Here is a 20,675-nt window from a genome sequence, read left to right as displayed (position 1 = left end):
GGATCTGAGTCCCATTCCAGCCCCAGGACAAAAACCCAGCATGAGATGTTTTAACTGACTCTGCTGAATCCTTTCCTTAAGCAGGGGGTTAAAGGAGCTACTTCTATGACCTTATCTGGGTGTCCCACCATCAGCTGATGTGAGAAGAGGTGATTGGTACAGATAATTGTTTTTTGTGCTAGGAGAAATGATCCTGCTGTCAAGAAGTGTGTGTGCCAGGGGAGGGAGGGAAGCCCAGGGATCCCTTCAGGCTGTTTGCCAGCAGGTTCCCCTGCAGCCCCAGGGCCATGTGCAGGGAGCCTGGTGGGGGGCAGAGCAAGGGAGGCCTTGGGCTGGGCCTCTGCTGCTGAGCTGGGCCGGGCTCCTGGGCCCAAGGGGAGCTCCTGGCAAGCGGGCAGCGCTGCAGAGAGACAGCTCTGCCCAGGAGCAGCTCCTCTGCACAGCGCAGCAGGGCTGGGGGCACTGCCTGCAGAGACACAGTGCTTAAAGGCAGGCAGCAGTGGCAGGATGCACGGAGCTCCCTGCGGGAGAAGACTTCCCAGCCCTGCAGCCGGTAAGTGTCTGGCTGGAGGCAGGAGATGCCGGGGGTGCAGGCAGGGGTGTCCAGGGCTGTGGTGCAGAGCAGGGTCCCTGCTGTGCCCCAGGGGCTGTGTGGCGGGGCAGGGCCTCTGCCGCCTGCCAGGCTCAGCACTCAGCCTGCCCGGGGAGCTGCCCAGGGCGAATTTCAAAGGGAACTCTCATATTTCCTTAGCCTCTGCTTTCAGTTTTCTCTTCTTTTAGCTCACTGGGAATAGAAATAGAAGCTGTTATTTCCAAGAAGAGACTGAGACTTACTCGACAGAAGAAGGAAGGTTACAAGGACCCCCAGCAAGTCCCTTTCCTGCCCCTCAGCCCATAGAAAGCTCCACCACCCCTTGCACAGTGTCATCAGGGTCTGTGTGCCCTGGGCTCTAGGACGTGCCCCCAGCGAGCTGCCCCTGGGCAGAGCCCTGCTGCCAGGAGGTGTCTGCAGGGCAGAGCTGAGCACCCAGCTCTGATGGGGTGGGATGGGGGCTGTGAGCTGCAGGCAGGAGGCGTGGGGACAGAGACCCAGCTGCAGGCAGGGCCAGCTGCAGGCAGCAGAGCCATGGGCAGGGAGTGAGAGGGAGCTGCTCCCAGAAAGTCAGTGGCAGAGCGATTTGGGCACCTCCGTGCCATCCCTGCACTGCTGATGCCTTCCACAGTACAACCCTTGGTCTCTTCCCCTTCCCCAGCATAGACCACTAGAGATATTTGCATGGGAATTTGTTCATGACATGCCTTTGGAGTCAGTGGTATAGGGGATAACTCAGATGAAACTAAGGTATGGATGCTGCATGTTACATAATGCAGATACATTAAAGGAGGAAAAGCCTCCATGTCCCCTCATGACAAGTAGGGTTGTGGAAATGCTGTGTGTGGGGCTGTGAATGAGATCACTCTGTCTTCAGGTCTCCCCATTTTTAGAGCATTCAAAACTTTTCCTGCAAGGGTTCTACTGGGCTGCACGCTGCCCCCCTCCAGGGCACAGCTCTGCCATAGCAGCTCTGTGCTATGCATGGAGAACACACCTACAGGCTAAGGGCGTGTTAATGCTGCTGGATATCAATATGTGGTAGCTGCAGTGATCCTCTGTAACCCTTGCTAGGTGTGGAGAACTGAGATTGTCCTCAAGAGGTGAGGAGATTGGAGTTTTGCATTTCAAAACTGGGTTCCTCTGTTCTGTCCCAATTCTTCTCAGGGGAACACCTGAGCATGATATCTTCTAAACCAAAGCGGTGCGAGCCGGGGGCAGCTGTGACCAGGACTGAGGGACAGGATGGCTGCCCTCACTCTGCTCTAAGGGACAGAGCACTTCCATCTCTGAACACACAAGATTTCATTTGGAGTGCAGCAGAAACACCAAGGACTTCCAGAGGTCCCTGCTCCCAGCAGCAACCTCTGGTAGCACCAACCACAACTCTAGCAAGGCAGCTGCAGCAGAGGTTTTCCTGAAAGGACAGCATCACTTTTGAGGTTTAAAAAAGAAATAAAAGACATTTTGCTCACAGAATACAGCCTAACATTTTTCTGTATTTTCCTCCTCAGACTGGTCCCCGTGCCCAGAGGAATCAAATGCCCAACAGCAGCTCCATCCCCGAGTTCCTCCTCCTGCCATTCGCAGACACTCGGGAGTTGCAGCTCCTGCACTTTGCACTCTTCCTGGGCATCTACCTGGCTGCCCTCCTGGGCAACGGCCTCATCCTCACCGCCATAGCCTGCGACCACCGTCTCCACACCCCCAAGTACTTCTTCCTCCTCAACCTCGCCCTCCTCGACCTGGGCTGCATCTCCACCACTGTCCCCAAAGCCATGGCCAATTCCCTCTGGGACACCAGGGCCATCTCCTACACAGGATGTGCTGCACAGGTCTTTCTGTTTATTTTCTTGATATCAGCAGAGATTTTTCTTCTCACCATCATGTCCTACGACCGCTACGTTGCCATCTGCAAGCCCCTGCACTACGGGACCCTCCTGGGCAGCAGAGCTTGTGCCCAGATGGCAGCAGCTGCCTGGGGCAGTGGGGCTCTCTGTGCTCTGCTGCACACAGCCAATACATTTTCCCTGCCCCTCTGCGGAGGAAATGCTTTGGACCAGTTCTTCTGTGAAGTCCCCCAGATCCTCAAGCTCTCCTGCTCACAGTCCTACCTCAGGAATGTTTGGGTACTTATGATTGGTGTCCCTTTAGCATCCATGTGCTTTTTTTTCATTCTTTTTTCCTATGTGCAGGTCTTCAGGGCCGTGTTGAGGATGCCCTCTGAGGAAGGCCGGCTCAAAGCCTTCTCCACGTGCCTCCCTCACCTGTTTGTGGTCTCCCTGTTTCTCAGCACTGGCATGTTTGCCTACCTGAAGCCTCCCTCCATCTCCTCCCCATCCTTGGACTTGGTGGTGGCAGTTCTGTACTCAGTGGTACCCCCAACAGTGAACCCCCTCATCTACAGCATGAGAAACAAGGAGCTCAGGAGTGCTATTAGGAAACTGATTCTGTGGATTTTTTTTAAGATTCATAATTTTTTCCTCTTTCTCCACAAATGACTTCCTTTTTTTTTCCCTTGCAGGCCTGATAATTACTTTCATTCTCATTATGTTATAATAATCTTCAGTGTCATTTCCATTTATTACACTCCTAGAAAGCTATTTTATTCATCCTGCATCTCCTGAGTATTAAACTGCTCTGTTTACTCTGCACATCCTTTGCCTCCCTGCGCGCCAGCACTGTACATCAGCACTGACTCTCTCTTAGCATCTCCTTAATTAAACAGCATCTCTCCAATGCACTGCCTGAAGTCCTGCCTCTTCTTTCAAAGCTGGTACCAGCAATAGGTATGAGCAGTGTGGTGGTTTCTCACTGATGGGGAGCTAATATACCACTCTTTCACTCTGGCTTCTGAAAATAACAGACAGAGAAAATAGAGTCAAAGAGGTCTCCAGTGTTGATTCAAGGAACAGGCAGATCACTCATCAATTGCTGTTACGGGCTTAACACACTTTGTAGAGAGATTACGATGATTTGTCAAGCATTGCTAACAGGCTGGATCCATGAGAAACTAAAAGCAAGGTAAAAACACCTTCCCCCTATCTACCTCTTCCACCTCCTGCTAATGAGCAGTGCAGGGAAACAGGGAATGGGGGCTGCAGTCAGGCCATGATGCTTTCTCATGATGCTCCTTCACGGTCACTCTCTGTCCCACCTTCAGCGTGGGGTCCTGCCCCTGCTCCTGTGTGAGCCCCTCTCTGCAGGCTGCAGCTCTGGCCTGGTGCCTGCTGCTGTGGGGGCTCTCCATGGGCCGCAGCCCCACAGAATCATTAAGGTTGGAAAAGCAGGCGCTGATGTGCTGAAGGCAGAGCAAGGGGTGACAACAGCCAACCCCCTGATGGTATAAAAGCAGTCCCTAGGGAGCGACCCAGGACAGACTTTGGCAGTTAGTGCAGGCAGTTTGCTTGGGGCAGTTCAGGCAGGGCAGGGAGGAGCGTGGGGAGGATCCTCTCCTCCCTTTCCCACCTCCGTTTCTCTTCCTTTCCTCTCCTTGGGGATCCCTGCCTTTTAAACTTATAATTCACCATGGTGGGCACCCATCACAGTGTCTGGGCCAGGGCAGCAACACAAAATGAGGGGACACGGCCTCTCTGGGATCATGTGGGCACCCAGGTGGATCCCCTGAGGGGTGAAGTGGCAGTCCAGACTGGAGACCGCAGGGAGCTCCAGAATCTGGAGGCCCCTGGGTCCGGAGGGAAGAGAGGGCTGTCATGGGTGCAGATGTGCCCTGCTCATGGAACTGCTTGAGCAGATGGCTGGGCTGCAGTGAGAAAGCAGCAGCCTGAGGGGCTCCTTGGAGTGTCTGAGGGAGACGGCTAGGAGGTGTCAACCTGCCCCTTCTGAAGCCCAGCAGCCCCCTCCGAAGTCCCTGCAAGGGGTAGTAGTTGATCCAGCTGCTCAGCTGCAGGACAGAGGGCTCAATCACCCACAAGAGGAAAGGGGCTGGACCCTCCTCTCAGCTCGAAGCGGAAGGAGGCGTCTGCCCCCAACACCCATGGTGCCACCAACTCCCACAGTGTCCTTGGGTGATAGATTTGAGGCTCTTGGGCAAGAGAAAGGAAAAGGATGATGGTCTGGACTAGAGTTGTAACCCGGGCCCCAAGAAGCATGTCAAGGATGAGGGAAGTACCAAGCATAGGGAGCGGGGCTGGCCGGGGTGCTGCATCAAAACCAGTGCCACAAAAAAAGGGTGGAGAGTCTTACTGATTGGAGACTCCTTGCTGGGGGGCACTGAGGCTCCTGTCTGCCGCCTGGATAACCTCTCCAGAGAGGTGTGTTGTCTGCCTGAAGCATGTGTCAGAGACGTTAGGAAGGCTCTGCCACAACTCATTAAACCAGAGGACTACTATTCTCTTATTGTCGTTCAGGCTGGGTGCCAGGAAGCTGCAACAAGAAAAATGAGTAACATTAAAAAGGACTTTGGGAAGGATGTTGAAGGGATCCGGCGTTCAGGCAGCATTCTCATCTGTCTGCTCGATGGGTGACTGGGACCCAGAAAGCAGGAGAAGAACGGGACAGGTAAATGGCTAGCTGAGGGGGTGGTGTCCGGAGCAAGGCTTTAGGTATTTTGATCTTGGGCAGGCCTTTGAGAAGTCAGGTATGTGGGCTCCTGACAGACTTCAGCTCAGCAAGTGGGGTATAAGTATATTGGGGAGTGGTAATGCGTGTTGAGAAAATGGTTGATGTTAATAAAGAAGGGCGAGATTTGGGAATGTGGCCATGGGGGTTGGAAAGCCCCGTGGTTGAGATAACATTAGACTCTTAACGACGAGGCCATCAGGAATATAAAAGAGTTTAGAGGGAACAAAGAAGGGTGCTTCAGGAGACTCCAGGCAGTGTCCGGTTTCTTGTTCACAGAATCACAGAATCACAGAATTTCTAGGTTGGAAGAGACCTCAAGGTCATCGAGTCCAACCTCCAACCTAACGCTAACAGCCCTCCACTAAACCATATCCCTAAGCTCTACATCTAAACGTCTTTTGAAGACTTCCAAGGATGGTGACTCCACCACTTCCCTGGGCAGCCTGTTCCAGTGCCTCACAACCCTTTCAGTGAAGAAGTTCTTCCTAACATCTAGCCTAAAACTCCCCTGGCTCAACTTAAACCCATTCCCCCTCGTCCTGTCACCAGGCACGTGGGAGAACAGGCCAACCCCCACCTCGCTACAGCCTCCCTTGAGGTACCTAAAAAGAGCGATAAGGTCGCCCCTGAGCCTCCTCTTCTCCAGGCTGAACAAGCCCAGCTCCCTCAGCCGCTCCTCGTAGGACTTGTTCTCCAGGCCCCTCACCAGCTTTGTCGCCCTTCTCTGGACCCGCTCAAGCACCTCGATGTCCTTCTTGTAGCGAGGGGCCCAAAACTGAACACAGTACTCGAGGTGCGGCCTCACCAGAGCTGAGTACAGGGGGACGATCACCTCCCTAGCCCTGCTGGTCACACTGTTCCTGATACAAGCCAGGATGCCGTTGGCTTTCTTGGCCACCTGAGCACACTGCTGGCTCATATTCAGCCGACTATCCACCATCACTCCCAGGTCCTTCTCTGCCTGGCAGCTTTCCAACCATTCCTCTCCCAGTCTGTAGCTCTGCTTGGGGTTATTGCGCCCCAGGTGCAGGACCCGGCACTTGGCCTTGTTGAACTTCATGCAGTTGACCTCAGCCCATCGGTGCAGCTTATCCAGATCCTCCTGCAGAGCTTTCCTACCCTCAAGCAGATCGACACACGCACGTAACTTGGTGTCATCTGCGAACTTACTGAGGGTGCACTCGATGCCCTCGTCCAGATCATCGATGAAGATATTAAAGATATTGTGCCTCATCCCTTCTTGGGAGAAAAGTTCATCTGCTTCGTGCCAACATGCAACACTGCTAGGGCCTCATGATGAAATGTGGCCTTCTATCTTGCATACCCTTGGATAAGCACAAGTCCAAGAGAAACAGAGTGCTGATCTTGCAAAAGAATGGTGTTGAGAGAGGGTTTGAAGGGTAAACCTTGAGACTCGGGTCTGGGAGATACGAGAATGGGGGGAGGCTTTTTTGAGATCACTGCTGACTATTGCACGAGACACAACTTTCTGACATTCGGCCCAGAGCCTCCTAAATCAGGAGAGGGGGGAAGCTGAAGAACGACCGAAGGACAAAGCCTGGGAGGAAGACTACGAGCCTTCAGTACGGGCGACCCCCAGAGGTGTAATACACAATAAATGTTTGTTCATAGTCTTTTGTATTATAAAAACAAGGAGGAGCGGGAGTTTGAGGAGCGGGAGTTGCGAAAGCTCCCTGCTGAAGTAAGGAGCTGTATAATACTTGGCTAGGCACTATGAAAATTCTTTTGCTTAATGTAACAAAAAAGAGAACCCCCTCCCCTTCTCTCCTTCTGCATCTCAGTTGCCTCTTTTGTTCAAAGACCCTGCTGCAAAGCTCGTGGAACCATCCTCACAGATGATGACGTAGGCAAAGCAGAGACGCTTAACGCCTTCTTTGCCTCTGTCTTCAATGCCGATGATGGGCTTCGGGACCCAGGGTGCCCTGAGCTGGAGGGCCGGGACGGTGGGGATGACAAACTCCCAACTGACCCTGAACGTGTGCGGGATTTGCTACTCCACCTGGATCCCTACAAGTCCATGGGTCCGGATGGGATTCATCCCCGGGTGCTGAAAGAGCTGGCGGATGTCATCGCGGAACCTCTATCAATTATTTTTCAACGATCCTGGGAATTTGGAGAGGTCCCGGTAGACTGGAAGCTGGCAAATGTTGTGCCGATTTTCAAGAAGGGTCAGAAAGAAGACCCTAGCAATTACAGGCCTGTCAGTCTCACGTCAGTGCCTGGTAAAATCATGGAGAAGTTGGTTCTCGGACTTATTGAGGCGCACCTGGGGGACAAAGCAGTCATTGGTCCCAGCCAGCATGGGTTTGTGAAGGGTAGGTCCTGCCTAACTAACCTGATTTCCTTTTATGATAAGATCACCCGTATGGTGGACCAAGGGAAACCAGCTGATGTGATTTTTTTGGACTTCAGCAAGGCTTTTGACACGGTTTCCCATAGGATCCTACTGGACAAAATGTCCACCATACAGCTAAATAAAAACATCATACGATGGGTGAGCAATTGGCTAACGGGCAGGGCCCAAAGGGTTATGGTAAATGGGGCTGCGTCAGGCTGGCGGGCGGTCACCAGTGGGGTCCCTCAAGGCTCCATTTTAGGACCGGTACTTTTCAATATTTTTATAAACGATCTGGATGTAGGAATAGAGGGTATTTTGAGCAAGTTTGCTGATGACACCAAACTTGGAGGAGTTGTGGACTCAAATGAGGGCGTAAAGGCCTTACAGAGGGATCTGGACAGGTTGGAGAGCTGGGCGATCACCAACCGCATGAAGTTCAATAAGAGCAAGTGCCGGGTCCTGCACCTGGGACGGGGAAACCCTGGCTGCATGTACAGACTGGGCGATGAGACGCTGGAGAGCAGCCTAGAAGAGAGGGATCTGGGGGTCGTGGTAGACAGCAAGTTGAATATGAGCCAGCAGTGTGCCCTGGCAGCCAGGACGGCCAATCGTATCCTGGGGTGCATCAAGCACGGCATCGCTAGTAGGTCAAGGGAGGTGATTGTCCCGCTCTACTCTGCGCTGGTGCGGCCTCACCTCGAGTACTGTGTGCAGTTCTGGGCACCACAGTATAAAAAGGACATGAAACTGTTGGAAAGTGTCCAGAGGAGGGCTACGAAGATGGTGAAAGGCCTTGAGGGGAAGACGTACGAGGAACGGCTGAGGTCACTGGGCCTGTTCAGCCTGGAGAAGAGGAGGCTGAGGGGGGACCTCATCACAGTCTACAACTTCCTCGTAAGGGGTTGTCAAGAGGCAGGAGACCTTTTCTCCATTAACACTAGTGACAGGACCCGCGGGAACGGGGTTAAGCTGAGGCAGGGGAAATTTAGGCTGGACGTCAGGAGGGGGTTCTTCACAGAGAGGGTGGTTGCACACTGGAACAGGCTCCCCAGGGAAGTGGTCACTGCACCGAGCCTGTCTGAATTTAAGAAGAGATTGGACTGTGAACTTAGGCACATGGTCTGAACTTTTGGGTAGACCTGTGCGGTGTCAAGAGTTGGACTTGATGATCCTTAAGGGTCCCTTCCAACTCAGGATATTCTATGATTCTATGATTCTATGATCTCCTGATAAGTTGCTAAACTAGTGTATCAACGTCCTGCCTTCCTGTCTCACGCTGGGACAACATGACCAAATAAAAAAAGAAGTTGAACCACAACGCTGAGGAAGACTACGGCCTTCATCTTCACGACCACCAGAGGGACAGAGACGACCCCCTAGCAACAGTGCGCGCAGTCGCAGAATATACCAGGATGTGCTGCATAATCCCGGAATTACCAAGATAGAAAAAGGGACCCTGGCGGGGGTGAGGTGTGCGCCGTTGGCGGAGCCGAGACTCCCCGGCCGCCCAGCGCTGTTTTGCTTGCTGTTGCTTACTCAAGAAATTCCTTTCTATTATTAATGCAATGCTCTCTGAAAATTAATTAAGGGGGCAACTTATAACAAGCCTGATCACACAGGAGGTCCTGTGCGTGCTTTGGTGAGCATTTCTTTTCATCCCCTGAATGGCAAAAAGTCACACAGACTAGCGCAGACAAGACGCTGCATTCAAGAGAAGCGACACAAGCAGTCTGGCTGTGCTCTTTATTTTCCATTCAGGGGTGGAAAGTGGGAGAGCTTCCTAGCCCCTTTGCTCTGAGCTCCGCTGCTGCCGTCAGCATTCCCAGCACCTTCCCCTCCGTTGCGGTACCAGCATCTAGCGCTAGGGAGTCAAAAGGAAAAGAGGATGATCAGGTTGTGTACAGGCTGAAGGCAGAGAAATCCTGCAGGCTTAGCTCGGGCCGTGCACGTAGGGGTCTGCTTCCCGTGCAGCTTCAAGGTTGCCGTCAGGTGCGACGGATGCCTCGTGCCCAAGCTCATGACAAGGTCCCCAGGGGTGCAGCTCATCAGCCTGGGGCTGAGGCAGGGGGAGCGGAGGGCCCTAGGTGTTCTGCACAGGTATTCCCCCTCCGGGCAAGGTGTCTTGGTGTCAGCGCTCTCCAAAGGAAGGACAGACTGTCGGCTTCGGAGAGGGGAGAGGCAGCCATCCAGGGGATCCCTTTGTTTTCAGACAGGACTTTCACATCCCGTCAGGTGCCAGCGAGCTCCAGCCCGAAACTCTCCTGTCTCCAAAGTGTGCTTTTGCTTGACGTGGAATTGCTCTTGGAGAACCGCAAAGGTCCCGAGTCCCGCAACCTGAAGAGCCTGCACACAGAGAAGACAGAAAGGCTGACGAGGGAGCTCTTGAGAGACGGGAAAAGGGATGACTGTCAGAGCAGGGGGACACTGCTCTGTGCCCTGCCCGCTCCTGAGGGACAATGGGGCAAGGTGGGGCACTTTGGAAAGCTTTGGAGAAGAGCCGCATCCTCCGTTTCTTTCATCAACTCCTCCCAGGATTTGCCACCATCCCTTGGCTAGGGAACAGCCCAGAGGTTTCCAGCACACAGCTTAGGCCTGGGACTGCTTCCTTAGGCCTAGGCCTAAACACACGGCTTAGGCCTGGGACTGATTCCCTAGGCCTAGGCCTAAACACACGGCTTAGGCCTGGGACTGATTCCTTAGGCCTAGGCCTAAACACACGGCTTAGGCCTGGCACTGATTATCCTAGGCACGGACCCACGATAATCCCAAATAGCAGGAGAGAGTCCAAAGTGGGATAAAGTGCTGCTTGGAAGGTGAAGAGTGGGCATGGGGAAGAGGAAATGTCACCGAAAGGGTAGTGCTGCGCTGCCTGACATCACCAAGAAGGAGTCTGTGGTCAGCCCATGCCACTGTGTTTCAAAGGACAGCCAGGGAGGGTGGGCAGATATCAGTGAAAGTAAGGAAATGCCAGGGTGAGAGCAAGGGGGAGAAGTGAAGTGGGTGCCTAGAGCCTGCAGGGAGAAAAGGGCAAGAATTGGACAGTGCAGGACAGCCTGTGGTGGAGAAGACAGAGTGCAGTGGCAAGGCTGCAAGGCCCCAGCAGCACCATGGTCTTTGTCCCTCTGGCTATGGCAGTTGTCTCTGCTACTGAGGCTCACGAGGACACATGCTGTGCTCATGACACTGGAGCCTTGTTGCCTCCTTGCAACCCAGTGGGGAGGCCAGCAGGTGTCATAGCATTGTCCTTCACACAGCATCACACGCCCCACATCCCACTGCCCCAGGAAGAGCCCTGAGCCATGGGTGAGGGACAGGACCTCCCTGCCCAGGGGCTGGGGGCCAGGGCTTGGCCTTTCTGCTTCACCAAACAAACCAAGGCCTTTACTCAGCATCAGAGTCTCCTGCCCAGTGCCTTTGTCTACCTGCAATCATGGCCTCCAATTGTGTGCTCTAACAAGTCCATGGGGAGGCTTTGTCAGTAATGACCCTCACTGGGGCACATTAATATTCCCAGACACTTCAAAATTTCCTTCTGACTTTAAATCCTCCTGCAGTTACATCATTCTCTTCTCACTACCTGAGGTTTATGGACTCAGCACCAAGTGCACCATGGGGCTCATTACCATTCAGCCATTTTCATCCGGTCTTCCAGACTTGTAGAGTTAATTAGTGAGGTTTCAAGAATGCAGTTAAAGAGGAAGTTTTCAATGTCCACTTTACGGAAAGCATTTTCTTTATTTAAGATTAGTTTCCATTAGTTTTATGTTTTCCAAAGAAGTGCTAGCATCATTCTCTAGTTGTCATGGATCCAATGTGCGTCCAAAGGAGGTCTATATAGCTGAAATATTTGTTTTCAGTGTTTATAAAATATATATGAAAAAGAAACAAACACCACCAAAATGAAAAGAAATAAACAGAAACCAGGGCCCACAATGGTGAGCCAACTCCAATTTGCCTCCAACGAGGTGCACCATCCACAAGGGATGACTGTACAAGAAATTTTTGACATAGAGAGATAGGAAAAGTAAAAGAGAAATACAGAGTTGACTACTGGGATGATGAGAGGGACTACTGAAATGCAGGCAAGCTCAACCTCCCCAAAATCCCTAGGAGCAACTGGGTATATGAGAAGCATTTGAATGACCAAAGAGCAAGAGCAAGTGGAGGGGAACTCTGCAGAAGAGCAGAAAATGCACACGTCCACACACTCTGCTGGAAAGGTGACTTCCAGCATGGGCTGTTTCATAAGGCCAGGTGGAAATACCTCAAAGACTGAGGAGATGAAGTGCAGTGCATGAGAGAAATTCTGGCAATGCCAGTGCAGGGGAAGATCAGTGTTTGTCTCCCACTGTAACAGGCATCCTGAAATATGATAATTTTGATGTCATGGGACACCTCTCACATTGTATTAGATCTGTTCAGCTATTTCAGCTGACTGTAATGTGCTGATTGAGGTGAAATGTTTGAAATGCTTTAAAAACTTGTAGGTAACATTCAGACCTTAAGCAATAAAATGATAATTTTCTGTCCTGCATGGAGCCCTGATGCCACAAAACCCTCCCTGCCCAGGACTGCTCATGCCACCCCTCACTCCTGGCACAGAGAAAATCTGTGACTTCTGACATCTCCTGCCTGTTAGAGCAGAGAAAACAGAGTTAAGATTGTTCCCTGAAATGATCCATCTTTGAATGGGTAAATTTGTGCCAATTTGTGCCTGTACTGGTATGGCCTTTCTTGGTGGAAATATTCACATTTTCTGTCTGTGTAGTGAGATATATATTTGTATAGCCCCAGCTGTAACCCTTCCTGGGAGTTGGCTACAAAACGACTGTTATTTGGTTGCTAGTTGTGTGTGATTTTTCCTGTGCATTGCATTCTGTATTCCATGGCAATTGTCCCTGTTGCGGTCAGTAAGAGCTTGACCCAGCCCTGAATGCGTGGTGCCTTGGCAGCACGGCTGTGGGACCATCTGTGGGGCAGTGGGGCGATAAGGTCTCCATATTGGGGACTACCACTCCAAGAGTGCAAGTTCCCTTCCAATTCTCAGGCAAGACCTTACGGCTGTATCGTTGCATAGCCAATACCACCCTTTTCCTTCTGGAACCGTCCAGCTGGTTGAATTTGCCCAGCCGCTAGTCGTACTAATATCAATTGTTCAATTACAAGATGTCTGACTTCCCACATAAGTAGTATCCGTATTTATACAATGCTGTTTTCCTATACCCTTAGGCGGGTTACACCTTTGTACACATACATAATAGGATTCTAACGGCATGAAGCTACTCACTTCTAGTTCCAAAACTTCTTAATATTTTCGACCCCAAGATGTGTTTTCCCACAAATTAGTCCAAGATAAGTTTGTAGGCAACGGAATCCCAATTAACGATACACCCTTATTCCCATGCTGTGGCAGATGGGTGCATACCCAACAGTTCGTCTTATTAGTTACTTGAGAAATTGTTTGTATTAAGGTCAGGTGTAAGTTCTCATCCCAAGTTGCCCACCCCGAATCCGAGAACCGCACCCCTGCAATCATTAGGATGTGGAAAACCGTAATTTTGTTGGTCCAATTGGAGTGGTGGTCCATATCCTCGCCGGGGCCTTCTTCACCCTTGAATTGTGGATCCAAGCTGCTTGCTTCTTAATCTTAATGGCGGTGTGTGTTGTCAGTAATACTTGGTATGGTCCCATCCACTTTCCTTCCATTTTTCCTGTAGGGGTTGTCCTGAAAAAGTCTTTATATATATATAATTCCCGAGCTTAAAGGGGTGGATTGGTTGATCCAACCCTCTAGCCCTGGTCCCTAAAACAAATTTATGTACTTTATTTAATTGTTTCTGAAGTTCAGTTATATAAGCATATAAATATTCTGATCCTAACTGCGTTAGGTCCTCTCCACTAAATAGAAATTGCTATGGCCTTCCATATAAGATTTTGAAGGGACTCAAATTCCCTTTTATGCTAGGTTTAACTCTAATTCCAAGTAATGCTAAAGGGAGGGATTGAGGCCATGACAAATTAGCTTCTTATCCAATTTTAGCTATTTATTGTTTAATTAAATGGTTCATTTTTTCTACCTGTCCACTTGCCTGTGGTCTATAAGGAGTATGCAGTTGCCAATCTATCTTTAGAATCTTACTTATCTGTTGTACCACTTGCGCACAAAAATGTGAACCTCTATCAGAAGACATTGCTACTAGAATCCCAAAGCATGGTATTATTTCATTTAACAAGACTTTAACCACTTCTCTTGCTTTGTTTGTTCGACAGGGAAAGGCTTCAGGCCTTCCTGAAAACGTGTCAGTCAGAACCAGTAAATAATGATACCCCCCTTTTCTAGGGAGTTCTGAAAAATCAATTTGCCACTGTTGCCCCGAATAATTTCCTTTACCGATTATTCCAAATTTTATTCTATTCTTGGTATTGGGGTTATTGTGTAAGCAAATGCTACATTGTTGAGTTACTTGTTTTATCATATCGTCCCACTAATGTCTGACTCAGGCTCTTATGCAGTGTGCCAGCTCCCCAATGCGTTTTATTGTGTTCTGTAAGAACTATGGGCCATGTCAAACTAGACGGTATTACTATGTGGTTATCTTTTAAATATACTCATCCATCTGGTTTCATTTTACCTTTCAAATCTTCAATTAATTTTAAGTCTTCTTTTGTATAATTTGGATATAGTTTGGATTTTACCGTCTGGTATCAAAGACAATGCCTTCACCTCAGTTATTTCAGCTGCCTGCTTAGCCTCTGCCAATCGATTTCCAATTTCAAAATCGGTGTTCCCCTTTTGGTGTCCCTGACAATGCATGATAGCTACCTTTTCTGGTTGTTTTACAGCCTCTAACAATTTTAAAATTTCTTCAGCATACTTTATGTGTTTTCACTGAGCGGTCAGCAATCCATGTTCTTTCCAAATTGCTCCATGAGCATGTACCACGCCAAATGTATATTTAGAATCTGTCCAAATATTTACCCTTTTTCCCGCTGCCAGTTCCAATGCTCTCGTGAGAGCAACTATCTCCGCCTTTTGAGCTGATGTTCCAGGGGGTAAAGGCTTAGACTCGATTACCTGCTGAGTAGTTGTTATAGCATATCCAGCTTTACGTTGTCTTTGCATAACAAAACTGCTCCCATCCGTGAACCAAGTTTCTTCCGCATCTTCCATGGGCTCCTCCTTAAGGTCTGGTCGGCTGGAATACACAGTCTCTATAGTTTCTAAACAATCGTGAATCACAGGTTGTGCCGGAGCATCACTAAGAAAAGAGGCTAGATTCACAATATTAGTTATCACAATTTCCACGTTGTCCTGTTCTACCAATATTGCTTGATATTTCAAAATCATCAATTCTTGTTTAAGTTGTTTAAAGACTTTTTGTGCTTCTCCAGTCCAGACTAACTTTGACTGGTTAATCTTTATCAATTCACAGAGGCTTTACCAATAGTCCATAATTATAAATCCAAAGGCGACACCAACCTGTCATTCCTAAAAAGGTTTGTAGCTCCTTTACCATTTGAGGTTCTGGAGTCTGGCAAATGACTTCCTTATGTTCAGTTCCTAGTTCTCGTTGTCCTTCCGAAATTTCAAATCCCAGATAGGTCACACTTTGTTGAGCCAGCTGGACTTTCTGTCAAGAGACTTGATATCCATTTAAACCCAGAAAATTAAGACGACTTATAGTCCATTGAATACAACTCCCTTTAGTCTCGGTAGCTATTAAGAGATCATCTACATATTGTAACAAAGCCCCTTCAGTGTCCGGAGGCATCCATGTTTCGAGTTCCCTTGCTAATTGGTTTCCAAAAATAGTGGGGCTATTCTTGAATCCTTGAGGTAGTAATGTCCATGTAAGCTGCGTCTTTCTGCCTGAATCGGGATTTTCCCATTCAAAGGCGAATAGGTTTTGGCTTTCTGTGGCTAAGCCTAGGCAGAAGAAGGCATCTTTTAAATCCAGTACGGTAAACCAGACTTGACTATTCTTTAATTTAGTCAGCAAAGTATAAGGGTTTGCCACTACTGGATGTATATCCTCAGTGATTTTATTTATGGCCCTCAAATCCTGAACTAGCCTATAGCTTTTTCATCTGCCTTTTTAATTGGCAATATGGGTGTATTGTATTCTGATTCGCATTCAATCAATAATCCATACTGTAAAAATTTATCAATTATCTCTTTAATTCCTTTCCTATCTTCTATCCTCAAAGGATATTACTTAACCTTAACGGGTTTCTCTCCTGGCTTTAATTTAATAATTATTAAGGTCACATTTTTACCTCTTTCAGGGGTTTCAGTAGCCTAAACTCCTGGACATACTTGATCTGTGATCTCTAAAGGTATTTCACTTTTAGGGTCAGTTTGTATTAGTGCCAAGCTTAACACTTTTGTTAGTTGTTCTTCTCCTATTCTTAATTCCATTTCCCTTTTTCAAAGACAATTTCTGCTCCTACTTGCTCTAATAAATCTCTACCTAAGAGTGCCCATGAGGAGTTAGGCATATATAAAAATCTGTGTATGCCCCATTGTTTCCCTAACTTGTACTTCAAAGGTTCACAAAAATAAGCCTTTTCGGTTACACCTTGTCCTGGTCTCAGTTAGAACAGAATTAATTTTCTTCCTAGTAGCTGGTGGAATGCTGTGTTTTGGCTTAGGATGAGAAGAGTGCTGAGAACACCCCGATGTTTTAATTGTTGCAGAGCAGTGCTTATACCAAGCCAAGGACATCTCAGCCTTTCGCTCTGTCCTGCCAACAGGCAGGCTGGGGGTGCAGTAAGAGCTGGGAGGGGACAGACCCAGGACAGGTGACCCAAACTAGCCAAAGGGGTATTCCATACCATCTGACGTCATGCTAAACAATACATAGGGGTGGCTAGCCGGGGGGAGGGGGCCGGACTGCTCGGGGTTAGGCTGGGCATCGGTCAGCGGGTGGTGAGCAACTGCATTGTGCATCACTTGTTTGTACATATTATTAGTAGTAGTACTATTATCATCATTGTATTATTATTATTATTATTATTATTATTATTATTATTATTATTATTATTATTTTGTCTTATTAAACTGTCTTTATCTCAACTCACAGGCTTCACTTTCCATTTCTCTCCCCCGTCCCAGAGAGGGAGGGGGAGGGTGAGCGAACAGCTGCGTGGTGTTTAGCTGCTGGCCGGGTTAAACCACAACACACCTTTTACCCTAACATAATAATTCTGTGAAGGCATTAATGCTTGATTTAGAACTGAATACGTTGCCCCATATCAATAAGAAATTTCACTTCCATTCCTCCCCTAGCTTCATTATAACCAGTGGAGGATCCGCTAGGGTAGATTCCCCAGGTCCCCGTTATTCCTGTTGAAATCAGGGGTCGATTACCCTAGGAAAAGGCTAGTCAATTTGTCCTCCGAAGCCAGGTCCAAACCGTTTTGTTTTATTTATTTATTTATTTATTTATTTTCATTACACTTCAGAGTTGGTCCAAAAATTCCATAGGGGTTTCTTTTAGACCTTGTTGGAAGCATATTCTCAATTCCCAATTCATCCAGGTTTTAGTATTTACTTAACCGTTCATAATTTTCAGGATGATTCGGGTCTTAGTGGGGGTCGGTCAGGGGAACGTAATTGTCCACAGTTCCCTGAGCGGTCCCATCGGCAATCTGAGCTCACACATGAACTCAGGTTGTTTTAAGAGTTAACTGCTTTTCTGTTTCTGTGACAACTCTCTCGGACTCATCATGGTCCCTTTGCCCCAAAGGGCTAACACCCATGATTTTAAGATCTCTGCCTCGGGCAGAGGCAGAACTATTAACATTCCTACATCCTCTTTCCCTGCTCATTCAACTTCAAACACCTTCAACACTTTCAACAACCCTTTTAACACTTCCTTTATCTTTCTCCAGCCTGTACTTCTCTAATGCCATCATCAAAGGCTCAGTCAGGGGCCAACTTAATTCCCTACCTTTTCCCACCAAGATGCTGAAACATCAGTATACAACATTTCATCCTGTTCTGCTTCTCAAAAAACAACATTAACCGTAGCAAAATATTATAGTTTAAAGTTCCATTTAGGGGCCACTTTTCTCCACATTCCAGCTTATAAAGCGGCCACCACTGATTACGATATTTTATCAATGTTTTCCTGTTCACACTTCCACCGGCAGATCCTCCAATATCCTTCCAGTGACTTAAAACACATCCTAACACACTTTTCTTTAAAATTTCACTGCTTGTTTGCCCCCCCAGTTTCCAGTTTACACTTTCAGAATACACATGTTACTTACAAAAGCGTATCACAAAACGTATCACTCACAAAAATACGGGCACGCAATATCTTTCAGTAGCGATGTCACAAAACTACTATTACCAGCAATATTGCCAAAATCACAATAACAATAGTCAGAGTCAAATTCCACATGCGATAAGTCAGAAAACCAAACTGTGTAACACCGTAACGATATCTTTCTTATAACAATGCCACGAACCTACTATTACCACCAGGAAAATAGCCAAAATCGCAGTAACAATAACCAGAGTTAAATACCATACTCCATGAGTCAGAAAACCGAAATAGACAACGCAATTCCAGATGGACCTTAAAGCGAGCTCCTTCCTTAAGGTCCCCAAACATATACTTATGGTGCTAACCACAAAGTATATACCAAACACTGCCTCGCAGAAGATCACCTTCTGACTTACAGACAGTTCCAGATGACCGGTCTACCAGAAAACCAAACCAGAATAAAGAATATACTCACTTACAATGATGGGGTCCTTGTCTGCCTCCGCAGTGATCCAGTGAGTCGAGGAGTCCCTCCGGGAAATCCCGGGGGTACCCTAGGGAGTCCTGTTCCCAGCGGGTCCTGCGGTCCGGCAGAGAGGTTGTCCCATCTGGGGTGCCAAATTGATTCAAAGATTGAAGCCGAAATTCCTTTAAGTGGTATATTCTTTATTGCAGCGCTGGATGCACAGGGGATCTCTCCACCTATCGTGCATACCCAAAGTGGAAAGCAGTCTTGAATTTATACAATCAATCTATCAATATTCTACAAGCGCCTATACATATTCATTACCTATCCCCGCCTTCCCTCGCTTCTCATGCTAATTAGCCTTTTGGCACCTTGCGCCTGCGCAGAGCCTTCCAAGAATTGTGGGCAGGGGTCTTTGGGACGTGGGCAGGGGTCTTTGGGAGGAAGACCCCAAGTCTTCCTCACAGTGTACTTTTCACCTTTGGTCAGGAATCTGCTGAACTGGCATGTTTCTTAATTGCAAGAGCTGGTTGTTGCTAATTCTCCCGTTTGTTGTATCTTTATAATGAATTCCAATGTCCAGTTTTGAGATTTATAGTCCTTACGTTTGTTTCTCTGTCTGTCTGCCGCTTCCTTATCATGAGTTCCAGTGTCTTGTTTCGAGATATACAGTCCATGTCTGGGGATTGTCCTTGCCTCCCCAATGCCTCCCCAATACCTCCTTAATCAGAAGAGCCGCATCCTCTGTTTCTTTCGTCACCCCCCTCCCAGGATTTGCCACCATCCCTTGGCTAGGGAACAGCCCAGAGGTTTCCAGCACACGGCTTAGGCCTGGGACTGATTCCCTAGGCCTAGGCCTAAACACACGGCTTAGGCCTGGCACTGATTATCCTAGGCACGGACCCAGGATATTCCCCCATCTCTCTGCTCGCCCTCTCCACTCAGGCCGCAGGGCCTTGCTGGCTTGTGCCCGTGCTAGCAGTGTTGCATGTTGGCACGAAGCAGATGAGCTTTTTTCCCAAGAAGGGATGAGGCACAAAGCCTTCGTCCTGTCAGCCCCATCTCACAGTCACAGCCAGGCACAAGGCTGCCAGGCTGTCCCCGTGCCTGTGGCAGTGTGCCGCTCTGTCAAGCCACGAGGAGCATGGCAGGAGCACCCAGCCCTATTGCTTCTGCAATGAAATGGCCGCCTTTCTGCCCCTGCCGGGCTTCTCCTGCACTGGACACCACAAAGCAAAGGGAAGACGAGGTGCTGAGGCACAGGGAGCGAGCAACGCAACACCGGGGCCGGGCAGGGGGGCCCCGGGCACACCGGCCAGCTCCAGGGAGGAGTGGGAGGGAGGAGGGGAAGCGCTTGTGCCTGGCTGTGACTGTGAGATCGGGCTGACAGGACGAAGGCTTTGTGCCTCATCCCTTCTTGGGAGAAAAGTTCATCTGCTTCGTGCCAACATGCAACACTGCTAGGGCCTCATGATGAAATGTGGCCTTCTGTCTTACATACCCTTGGATAAGCACAAGTCCGAGAGAAACAGAGTGCTGATCTTGCAAAAGAATGGTGTTGAGAGAGGGTTTGAAGGGTAAACCTTGAGACTCGGGTCTGGGAGATACGAGAATGGGGGGGAGGCTTTTTTGAGATAACTGCTGACTATTGCACGAGACACAACTTTCTGACATTCGGCCCAGAGCCTCCTAAATCAGGAGAGGGGGGAAGCTGAAGAACGACCGAAGGACAAAGCCTGGGAGGAAGACTACGAGCCTTCAGTACGGGCGACCCCCAGAGGTGTAATACACAATAAATGTTTGTTCATAGTCTTTTGTATTATAAAAACAAGGAGGAGCGGGAGTTTGAGGAGCGGGAGTTGCGAAAGCTCCCTGCTGAAGTAAGGAGCTGTATAATACTTGGCTAGGCACTATGAAAATTCTTTTGCTTAATGTAACAAAAAAGAGAACCCCCTCCCCTTCTCTCCTTCTGCATCTCAGTTGCCTCTTTTGTTCAAAGACCCTGCTGCAAAGCTCACGGAACCATCTCCTGATAAGTTGCTAAACTAGTGTATCAACATCCTGCCTTCCTGTCTCACGCTGGGCCAACATGACCAAATAAAGAAAGAAGTTGAACCACAACGCTGAGGAAGACTACGGCCTTCATCTTCACGACCACCAGAGGGACAGAGACGACCCCCTAGCAACAGTGCGCGCAGTCGCAGAATATACCAGGATGTGCTGCATAATCCCGGAATTACCAAGATATAAAAAGGGACCCTGGCGGGGGTGAGGTGCGCGCCGTTGGCGGAGCCGAGACTCCCCGGCCGCCCAGCGCTGTTTTGCTTGCTGTTGCTTACTCAAGAAATTCCTTTCTATTATTAATGCAATGCTCTCTGAAAATTAATTAAGGGGGCAACT

The 20,675-nt window shown here is 48.9% G+C and overlaps 1 protein-coding gene across 1 annotated transcript; it reads left to right on the top strand.

The window, feature by feature from the left end:
• Positions 1-2,133: 2,133 nt before the first annotated feature.
• Positions 2,134-3,093, top strand: LOC309889000 (olfactory receptor 14A16-like; the record flags this gene model as incomplete). Its single annotated transcript, XM_082781659.1, has 1 exon — positions 2,134-3,093. The coding sequence occupies one exon, from the start codon at positions 2,134-2,136 to the stop codon at positions 3,091-3,093; it is 960 nt and encodes a 319-aa protein (XP_082637785.1).
• Between the last annotated feature and the right edge of the window lie 17,582 nt (positions 3,094-20,675).

This window comes from Aythya marila (assembly GCF_965140915.1).
Source record: "Aythya marila genome assembly, chromosome: 31".
In the NCBI taxonomy this organism is placed as follows: Eukaryota; Metazoa; Chordata; class Aves; order Anseriformes; family Anatidae; genus Aythya; species Aythya marila.
Note: the sequence above shows the minus strand (reverse complement) of the source record. Positions and strands in the feature narration are given on the sequence as shown.